General features: G+C 39.7%; 1 protein-coding gene across 3 annotated transcripts in view; it reads left to right on the forward strand.

Moving 5' to 3' along the window:
* Window positions 1-10165, forward strand: part of sned1 (sushi, nidogen and EGF-like domains 1) — a 35888-nt gene extending 25723 nt beyond the window's left edge. For all 3 annotated transcript variants that reach the window (XM_044128635.1, XM_044128634.1, XM_044128636.1), the window contains 15 exons: window positions 87-200; window positions 290-403; window positions 2165-2281; window positions 3184-3471; window positions 3555-3738; window positions 3938-4050; window positions 4940-5218; window positions 5310-5451; window positions 5553-5635; window positions 6555-6650; window positions 6859-6975; window positions 9065-9152; window positions 9243-9313; window positions 9397-9460; window positions 9550-10165. In XM_044128635.1, the coding sequence (XP_043984570.1) occupies window positions 87-200; window positions 290-403; window positions 2165-2281; window positions 3184-3471; window positions 3555-3738; window positions 3938-4050; window positions 4940-5218; window positions 5310-5451; window positions 5553-5635; window positions 6555-6650; window positions 6859-6975; window positions 9065-9152; window positions 9243-9313; window positions 9397-9422 (1832 nt within the window). In that variant the 3' untranslated portion in view covers window positions 9423-9460; window positions 9550-10165. The remainder of the gene's footprint in view (window positions 1-86; window positions 201-289; window positions 404-2164; window positions 2282-3183; window positions 3472-3554; window positions 3739-3937; window positions 4051-4939; window positions 5219-5309; window positions 5452-5552; window positions 5636-6554; window positions 6651-6858; window positions 6976-9064; window positions 9153-9242; window positions 9314-9396; window positions 9461-9549) is intronic.
* The last annotated feature ends 990 nt before the right edge of the window (window positions 10166-11155 follow it).

An 11155-nucleotide genomic window follows, 5' to 3' on the forward strand; every position in this document is an offset into this window, starting at 1 on the left:
TCCGTAGATCCATGACATTCACAGAAACACAAAAGAATATTTACACGTATATGGCTCCTACATGTGAATGTACCATTTCCTCTAAGACACAAATGAATGCCTGTCTGAGCCCTGCATGAACAAGGGGACATGTGAGGATCGGCCTGGTTCCTACTTGTGTCACTGTCCACAAGGCTTCAAAGGCCAGAACTGTGAAATAGGTGCAGTGGCTTTACAACCACGAATATTGTACATTTAGCTAACAATATAAGAGGTCGAATTCTACCGATGTGCAAATATCTGTGTGCAGAGCAAGATGGTTGTGAGTCCAGCCCCTGTCTGAACGGAGGTGTGTGTCGGGGTTACAGACAGTACTACGTGTGTACGTGTAAAGACGGTTTCTTTGGGGAACGCTGCCAGATGTGTAAGTAAACTTTGAAGAGTTTCTGATATTTACCTTGAGATTCTCACGTTAATCTCTTAACTCTGTCAGAAACAGCGTTAAAATTGCAAAGGAGTTCTTCCCTTTTGTTTTTAGCCCTGTATCCAATATCTAATTCTGAAATTTGGGTCTTGTGGTTAAAATTAGATTGCAAGGGTAATTTTGGGTCTACAATCAGTAAAAAAAAAATTTCCCGATTGCACTGCCATTTATCAATCAAAATATTGATCCCCAGACATCTTCAAAATGTTTTTTTTTTCTTTTTAATATGGAAATATGGTTGCTATCCCAACTTTTTGGGTGCCTGCAGCATTTAGTGAATAAAGATGTACAATTTCTCATTTTAAACATTTGTTACATTATGTTCTGCTGTGAATAACATATTGCCTCATGTGATTTGAACGTCTTTGAGTTTTTATTGCGTTCAAATTTAAAGACCCTTTCTGGCATTCGGGTTGTATTTAACATCCTCTCCTCAACCATCCACACGCCCTAAGGAGCATTCTGGTCAAAGTTTCTCCTGGGTGTTTCACAACCCCAACTGAAGGGCAGAGTAGAACAAGCTTTTGCTGCAGCTGCTTCGAAATTGTGGAATAGCTTACCTCTGTGTATCCACACTGCTCAGGCCAAACTTTGTGGAATGTAGCCATGTTTGCAAGTCCTAGTTATAAATCAAGTGGTTACATTTTGAGTTGTGGCCGAGCAATGTAAGCCTGGCTGATGGCAAAAAGTGAGCACTGCAATAATCAAGGCGATGGGTAATAAAAGCATCTGACTGTCTCTGTATTGCTGTTGGAGGCAGTATTAGGCTTAACTCAGATGCCTTAACTGGAAAAAGGATTATTTTACAAAGTTGACTTGACAATCAAGTTTTTATCCCCATATTTATTATAAGGCATTTCTAATTGGATGCCAAGTAAAGTAGCTCAGTCCGAGGACAACCTGATAGGTTGGAACAACCTGATTTCAGAGTTTTTCTCGTTAAAATTAAAAAATTTCAGTGCCAACAAAATCCTACTGTCAACAAGACAATCAAAATGAAGATGGACAGATCACCCACTAAGGTCACTGTTGTTTTTAAATGCCATGTGCAAATTAATTTCGCACTGAAAATCCAAAAGCGGCTAAGGAAGACAGAAAAAAACTCCATGAACTGTTGTGCATGTCAGCATGTCTTCCTAATTGTTAGAGTTGGATATAGTGATAGTATGTTTACCGGTAAGTGAGGTACATGAAGAGTGTATTCACACCAGCCCTTTTAGTCTGCTTTAATCCAACTCTAGTCTGTTTGCCTAGAAAGTTTAGTTCGTTTGGGGATGTGTGAATGCGTAATCGAACTCTGATGGGAACCAAAAAAGCGAAATCCAGTCCACCTAAAAGCCTGCGTTTCAGTTCAGCTGACGTGAACTCTGACACGTTTCCAATGCATATAAAAATTGCATTGCAAATCCTACAAGTGCTGCAGTTTGAAGCTACTCCATTTTTGTTTACATTTTGTGAAGAAGCCATTTGCACTCATGTCTTCTTTGAAGGTTTCTGTGTTCCTTCCTTCAGTGGTTCTTGGTCCTTTTTGGTTTCTTGCAATTCCATACGTTCCTAATCTTATTTATTTTTTTTGTGGTTATACACACAACACATATCTATTTCCATCTCTGCTTAGCATGAAATGGGATTAACATAACCTTTAGTTGTTCCATGAACTACAGTATCTTATTGCCACTGTTTGTCTTTGTCACCACCAAGTGGAGGACCCATGTGTGCTGAAACCTTGTGGAACTCGAGGCAGCTGCTGGAGTGACAGGAGAGGAAACTACAACTGTGTCTGCAAAGTGGGCCTCACAGGCAAAGACTGTGAGAAAGGTCAGTAAGGTCAACAATCAGACTGCACTCACAAATTTATAAAGACAACAATGTGGTTATGGTGCATCATAACAGATTTGTAACCCTTTGAACTTTTTCACATTTTGTCACCTAAAAACCACAAACTTTGATGTATTTTATTTAGATTTTATGTGATGAACCAATATGAAATAGGGATTTTAGGAATAAAAATCTGAATTATTAGACTTGCGTAATCAGATACCTCTATTGCAGCCAGTTATCTTCAGAGGTGGCAGGGTTGGTAAACACAGTTCATCTGTTTTTCATTGAATTTCAGCATAAATCCCATTATTCCGTGAAGGATTCAGAGAACATTAGTAAATAATCAAGGTCAACAAGGTGAGCAGGTAAAATTTAACTTTTAGCCACACATGCAAAAAGGATTTCTTTCTCCAAAGTGTAGCCCTAAATCCAATTGAGAATCTGTGGCAAGGTGTGGAAGTCAAACTTCAAATCCATACCAACTGTGTTTGATTCTCTAGATGTGCAAAACTCAAACATGGCTGCACCTTTAATTCCAGTAGGGGCCCGGGGGGGAATACATATGAACAGCCATACTTCTCATGTTGTTTATTGCAAGATATTTTACAAACCACAGATAATATTTCTTCCTCTTCACAATTACAGGCTACTTTGTATTGCTCTGTCACATTCAATCCCAACAAAACACACTCACGATTTGGGGGTGTATATTCCAGAATGTGAAAATAAATTCGGAGACAAACAAATTAAATTCATAATTTAGTAAATAAATAAGTTAAATAACTTTACTCTTTGAAGAATATTGAATTCATGAATTACACTTTATTTCCCAATTTGAAACACTTTTTCAAAGCACCGCATTGTGTAGAATAAAAATCCAAGGTTGCTGCTGTTCCCAGACCTGTTACCCCCGTCTGGTCTCCATGTACTGCGCGTGGAGGAGAACGAGGTGGAACTGCGCTGGGATCAGCCAGACCACTCCCACCGAGTGCTCAGCATGTTCGCTGTGACCTACGCCCCCCTGGGCAACAGCACCCCCAAAACGGACTACCTGGACAAGCAGCGCTCCACTCACGTTCTGCGGGACCTGGTTCCTGGCATGCTGTACAACATTTCCACCGTCTCCATCAAACTCAAAGCCTACGGCAACGACACGAGCCAGCCTGCCACTGCGCTAATTCGCACAAGTGAGCATCTCCTTATGTTTTATTTATTTATTTATTTTTTTATGAAATAATTTGAGTTTGAACAATCAAACTTTCTGTGCCAGGACCGCAGCGGGTGGAAAAGCTGCAGCTGCTCAATGTGTCGTCCTCGCAGGTCTGGCTGAGCTGGCTGGTCCAGGCTGCTCATCATGCAGCCGTCGGCAGGGTGCATGTCTCCTTAATGCCTTCAGATGGGACCGAGCCTCTCACTGTTGCACTCAACTCGAGCGTCACTGAGCACACTTTCAGGTAAGACTTTGCACGAAATATTCCAGTGGCACCGCCGCAGCTCCATTTTCGTCCACCTGATGGAGGTGTTGATGTGTTGTACAAGACAAAGTCCCTTTTAGCAGGCAGAGGGCAGAACTTTTTCCACAAATGTAAAGTTTCAAACAGCTCTGGACAAAACTAAGTAAACGCAACCTGTGTTCTTCCTTGTGTTTCACAGTTCATTACAGGCTGGTCACATGTATACAGTGGATGTTTTGACTCAAAGTGGGATCAGGCCAGATGAATTTCCCTCCACCAGTCACTCAGCAGGACCTCTGCAATTCTGGACAAGTAAGTGGACAGATTCTCAAACACTACTAGGTTTCAACACTCTTTCCATTCACAAAGATTACCAACTCAGAAAACAAATTATGTAAGCACTTTGAATCCTTATCTTAAACATCATGCCACCCAGGATCTGACCAGAGATAAAATGTGTGTTCTTAATGGGGATGCCAGTTATCTGTTGAGTTGATTGATTTTATTAGTTGACTAATGATTAATTAATAAGCAGCCCTTCTCTCAAAAACGTGAGTGTTCTCTTGCATAAAGAGGGCCGACCGTCTTTTCATAACATCTGCTACATTTTTCAGAATATGCTGAATTTAAAAGAAGGTTTCAGCCTTTTGTATCCGCTGTTAAATACTGACTGAATAAATAGAAAAATGCACTTTTCTTATTGCTTATTGGCATCCATCACGTTTATGGCATCATCACATCCTCACTTTTGAAGCATCAGCACTATTATGGTGAGACGTTAGCAACTTGAGTGTTTACATTTCAAAACAAAACCATATAAAGTGCAATTTACCTCCCATACTGGACTGTTTGGATAGTTTCTCTTTTCTATTTTGTGATATCTCCACCATCTTTGTTTCTGTATCAACTGGCTCCCCTTAGGGATGACCAGTTGCTGGGTAGCTGCCAAACGACAACACTAAAAAAAGGTCTAAGTGGACATTACTAGTTAATTGATTGGAACTAATTTAATCTAATAAACCATTAATCGACAATTAATCATAAGTCACTTAATTGTTTGCATCCCTAGTTCAGATTTTTTTGTGAAGATGTCTGTGTAGGACCTTTCCCTTGTGCTATGAGAGATTTATATGAATTACAGAGGCAAAAACACAAGTCCAAAAAAATTCAGAATCTGACCATTTAAATGTTTTACCCCCAGGGCCGTATCCCCCACAGAATCTTTCCCTGTCGCATGTGACCCCCAATTCAGCGCTGATCACCTGGAGCCGCCATCCGCGACACGTCCCAGATGGTTTTGTCATCAACATAACCCGTGGTCTGAATACCAGGAGTCGCTTCCTGCCTAATGGCAAGTTAGGTTCATACACGCTCCGTGAGCTGACACCAGGACATCACTACTACGTCGCTCTCATGTCGGTCAAAAACACGGGACAGGAACAGATCCACAGCATACCGCAGCACTTGTCTTTTACCACCTGTGAGTTACCGTGCCTACTGCTCTGTCTCTCCACAAATGTTAACACGTTACATTTCAATTACTCTGCTGCTGTTTCCTTCCGCTAACCTAGTGCCAACGCAGGTCAGACCTGGGAGGAGGGAGCGGCCCACGGTAACGGGACTTGGGATCCAGACCGTGCGCGTATTTCCCACATCTCACCCTCAAGACCTGGGCGGCGGCACTGAATTAAAGAACTCAGAAGAGCTGTTCAGGTATTAGCAGGCGCCTGATTACAGTCCACTCTACCCTAAAACACAAACATCAGCAGCAGGTCCACTGTAAAAGCTAAGCAATGTTTGTTCCTGTGCTGCAGATACACTGAGCTGGTTGACCGGAGGGGGAAGATAACGGCTAGGTTTTCCCACTTAACGCCGAAAGTGATCCGACATCGTACCAGTAAGTTTAAACGCTCGCGTGAATATTTAAAAGAGGTTAAAGAAGTTTTACTTTAAGACAATAGTTCCAGTCTCCTCAGTAGGCTTTGTATAATTTATTAAGTTAGTCGGTCGACTTTATTTGCATTTCAGCAACAGAGTGCTTCACACCTTAAAAACATAATTCAGTAACCAATTATGAAACAAGCAATAAACATTACATTTTGTGAGAAGCCATCATCAAAATCATCAAGCAAATATAAATCAAATATATTGATCAATGTTCCACTTGTAATGAATCAGGGCTCTAAGCAAGGTGCGGATTTAGCCTTGATTTAGAGGAACTCTAAACTAGAACAACTGGAATATTTTTTTATTTTAACATAACATTTACAATTTAACGTTAAAACCAAGTGACACACCAACTCAGGGTATTGCACAATTGTAAAGTGAAAGGAGAAAAATGATTTACAATGTTTTTAAAGACAATTAGTTGCACATAAATTTATTCAGGGGTGTCAGATTGTAGGTGTGAGGGATGACAAATGAATGCCACACGTTTTAGGTTTTTATCTGTAAAAATGTTTGAAAACCATGCTTACTTTTTCTGGCAGCCTTTTTCTTCCATTAGTTAACTTTCTATTGAGGATTTTTGACATTTTTTTTTTTCACTTGCTGTAGCATAAAGGCTAAACAGTAAAACCTTTTTCCAGATGTTATCGTTTGCTCTCGAGAATACATTTCCTCTTTAAGATTCTCCTCCACCTTTTAATGGCGTTTCGACAAAACATCGTTTCAGGACGAGGAATGTATACAGTCCCCGCCAGTGCCACATCTAAACTCTGTCAGAGTCATCATGGAGTAATTTGTGCATTTCCTCGTTTCGCAAAGATACATGACAGGAAATGTTTCTCTCTTTTTTTTTTCTTTTTGCCTTACAGGACCTCCACCTATCAGATTAGAAAAGATGGAAGAAACAACAAACAAAATTAGCCTTGCATTAGAGATGGAAGAAAAAGCTTTGAGAACACAGCCTGGTAGGTATTTCATTGTACTCTCTCTCCCTTTTAATTTAAATACTTTAGCAAAAAATAAAGCACAAGATTCCTGTCCTGGTCCACTGGAGTAGAGCTGGAATCCGCCAGCGGATGGTATCAGCTGTGGAAGATGTGAACTAGTGGGCCTGAAACATGAGACTGAAACTCATTCTGCTCTGAGGGTTTTAATGGCAGCTGCTGTCTTTAGAGTCGCCCCAGGACTGCCGCAGTCTGCCCTGCCAGAACGGAGGGACGTGTGTGAACGAAAGGGGCTCCGTCGTGTGCAGCTGTGCGACGGGTTTCAAGGGCAGACAGTGTGAACTGTGTAAGTATGTGTTTGTCTTCTTATACTCCACATACAAACCGTGTGATTCAGACTCTGAGCCCAATTGGCATTGGTTTTTACGTCTTGTGTTTATTCTCAGTCTTTAGTTATGTACACTGTGAAACTAGTACTTAATTTAAGCTCCTGCTGATTTATTTCCAGGTTTAAGTTCTCACCTACCATCGGTCATGGTGAGTCTGAAATTAAGTTTATCTGTTCTAGTTGGATTTTCAGGCCTTCTGGTTGAGAAAGAAACATTCTCTCTGGAAGAAAACAATCCAGGTCAGGCTAAAATCTCCCAGAATAATTTGGGAGAATGTGAGACACTTTGAAAACAATGGTGGTGGCAGCATCATGGTGTGTGGTAACGTTTCTTCAGACGGAATAGAGGTCTTTGTAATTAATTAGAGGTTTTTTGAATTTCGGTTTTCATCCCGAAACCTTCAGGTGTCAAAGAGAAATTTTTAAAAGTCAGCATCACAGTGAGTCCAAATCCACGTAAGAATGGCTTAATGAGAGGAAAGTTAAAGTTTTGGAACAGCCAGCACAGGCCTCAGAAGTAAATCTGACTTTTGCAGCCAAGTTGCTATACCTTTCAGTTCCATTTTGCCCTCAAATGTGTTCATTTGTATGTTGATTTATGCAGGAAAATTGTTAAACTATAGATATATATTTTCAATAGAGCTGGTAAACGGTGGTGTGTACAACTTTAAGCGACACTGTGGTGTCACAATCTAACACATAATTATGCTTCAAAATTAAGCATTTTTCTATACGAATTATAAACAAATCATTTATTTCTTATTTAATACTTTCCATTGTTCAGCATCTGAAATATTATATACTAAAGACGTAGTCAGTTTTCATTGGGTAATGTTTAGACCACGAGTCCCAGTTTCCAATCAGTTTTAACAGGAATTTGCCATTTTATATGGTAAACTGATTCTTGAATGTTACAAAAGTCATGAACAACGGTTCATTTCTAACTGCTTTTTACCTTTCTGTGTGTAAAAATTACAGAAACTCATTTGTTTACATCCAGTAGGATTATTGGTTTGGATACATTTTCAGTAGTCAGAGAATTCAAACCCCTTTAACCTTTTCACGTTTTATCGTGTCACAATCACAAACTTTATTTGTGCAGGGAAATAGAGACAAATCCAGTCCAACCAATTTAATAAGGAAGTAGATGGTCCGGTGTGATCAGCTGTAAATATATGCCACAAAACCAAGCATGATTTTTCTTCCACTCCACAGTTATTTGCTCCTTTTTGTTGATGTGTAACAGAGTGTCACAACAGAATTCATTATTTCTCGTGGTTGCAACGTGACAAAATCCAGATGTTTAATGGGTGCAAATACGTTTGAACACTGCACACCAAGCTTCATTAAGAAAGTTGAGGCAATGAAAGATTGGAAAAATGTTAAAGCAGTATGACACCTAACAATCAGCAATGATCTCTTATATCAGCTAACTACTATAAAAGATAGTTCCTAAAGATTATAAACTGCTTCCGCTAATTAATGATTCAATTTATTAATAAACCCGCTGAAGAATAATGTTCCAAAACGTACCTTAGGACCAAAGATTTCATCGCTGTTGGGCAAAAAGCCTTTTATATCTCCATTTTCTTGTGAAAATGATCTCTATTGATGTCCTTTTACAACTGTTTGTTGTTAAGAGAACATAGAACATATGGGTTCTTTACAACTTCCTGGAGCCAAAAAGACACAAATGAAAAGTACCAAAAAGTGTCACAAAGCAGCTGCTGACCAGAAAACGCTCAAGTGAGGGAACACACTTTCTTAGCCCTTTACTAAAAACCCAGCTCTGCCAAAACAGAGGAGGATTTACGAGTTTGAAGAGCACGTTGATGAAGGAGACACTGGACATACGCCTCGCTCCCCTTAAATCTTGCTCTACACCCAAATATCCAGTGTCAGAGTTGTTTAAACATTCCTGTCCTAAAACCCATCCGTCAGCCAGCGAGAAGGGCCCGGTTCCATCCCGCAAGACCCTTAAGCCATCTAGCAGGCTTTATCCCCTCCTGGCAGCTCTTACGGCATTCGTGTGTCTGCTGTGTTTCAGTGTGCCAGCGAGTGCCCCACCCATGCACCCGGCTCTTCTCTGAGACTAAAAGCATACCTGTCTGGGAGGGCGGAGTGTGCCACTATCAGTGAGTCCTGCTACTTCGTCTACTTACACAGATTCAGGATCATGAGGAATGTGGGTAGATCCAGTGAATATGAGCTTTTCTTCCTTGCAGGTACAAAAGGACATATAAGGTACAGCAGGACGTGTGCTATCGGGAGATTTGTGAGCCAGTGAAAAGTCAAAGTAAGCAAAACAAGCTGTCTGCTCACAAGTAAGTTTATAGTCATCTAGCTAAATTGAAACACTTGTATTTTCTTTCCTAACAGCCGGAAGAGCAAGCAGACACCAGTAATAGTGTTGTTGGGGTTTTTTTTCACAAGAAAAATCAAAGTAGGTTTTAACATCCTTTCTGCATGCCTCAGCAGAACGGCACATTATTTGCAACAAAACAAACTAAAGTATCTCATTCTTTCCTCTAGAGCAAGCTGGATGCTGATGAAAGTTATCACTGTCATGTGGAGAACCTCCTAGCTACATTTTCGGTGTATATAATCTACTTGAAGTATCTGATTATGGTGATTTTTATTTTATTTTATTTTTTTGTGCTGAGAACCCTTGTTGCCATTTCACAACCGTTCGCTCATCCGGATGCAGAACTTCCATCCTCAAAGTTTCGTTTGCAGAAAGAGGAGGGAATCGACGGACGACCGACCCCCACGTTATTTATGACGTTTGCTGGCAGATACTATTTTCACACTTTTTAAGCAAATTTGGATAAGAGACCTTATATACCTCATTTCCATGCAGAGACACAAGGAGAGGGTTTTATTTGTGCTCCAGCTGCAGGTTTGTCCCTCAGGGAAATAATCACAGAATGCTCAGAGTCCCTACATTTTCCTCACGTGACCTTATGAAATAATAGAAAATGTACAATGCATTGCCACCGCAACCCATGAATTGATCTCCTCTGCCCAGTGTTTTCTATGTAAAATATCTTACTCTGTCTTAGCGGGCATCACTGCTTGCTACTCTGTAAATAGTGTTTATAGATCATTTTGTAGGTGGATATTTTATTAATAAAAATGATAAAAATGGTTTGAGATTCTGTTGTCCTTTCTCAATGTTAAGTGGCTCTTTTTATTATATCTTTGAATAAAGTTCTATATTTTTAAGTCAAGCTACTGAAGATGGTTCATTTAAAGTCTGGTGAACCATTTATGTGTTTATTTGGCAATATGCTTTGGTTCATTATTCCAATAAAAACATGCAATTGTGACCCATTTTCAGTTTTTTTTTTTTTTTTAGCAGGGGCAAGTAGGTTTTTATCTGAATTGTCTAGTCAGCATATTGACAGCATCTGACCTTGTGAAACTTGGTGACACCAGGAAGGATCCTACTCTTTTCTGCAGTCCTCTAACCGTGAGTTTAGGATATATCTAGATTTATTTTTAAAAAACAAACAAAACAAAAAACATTGTGTGAGACAATGTTATAGAATTTTTTATTTTTTATTTTTGGCCTGAGAGAAATCTTTTCCAGGGGCACCACTCTCTGCAGTCGTTTCATTTTCTACGGTACCCTCAATAAACGAAATATGGAAAGGGTTATTGTCATTTTGGGATAAAATGTCAATTTTGCATTTATTTTCCTTTTTATATGTAGCAGCCTACACAGCCCACCTCCAATTTCAGAAATGCTGTTATTATTATAGAAAATTGGAGTTCTCGCTTATGTGGCTTTAAACTTTAGGATCCTATTTTTCTAAAGCACAAGTCGAGGTGAGGTACTTCGTTCGCACTCTAAAACATAATCTCTTCATAATTCAGTTAATGCATACATATTTGTACGAGTGTTTAGTGTAAAATACCATAAGTCGAGTATATCTAATAATGTGATTTACAAAAAAAGTATCTACAATAACTACTTAGAAGTTGTCTAAAACGATCCTTTTAATCTGACAAATGCGCCTCATTGGAACGCATATTTCAACATTTATAGAATAGTCGGATCATTTTTCTGTTCGTTTTATCTCGAACGTACCTGAATCGGACGAGCTTCAGAAATATTTCCCACAGCACCTGAAGG

The sequence above is a fragment of the Gambusia affinis genome, linkage group LG10 (assembly GCF_019740435.1).
Source record: "Gambusia affinis linkage group LG10, SWU_Gaff_1.0, whole genome shotgun sequence".
NCBI lineage: Eukaryota > Metazoa > Chordata > Actinopteri > Cyprinodontiformes > Poeciliidae > Gambusia > Gambusia affinis.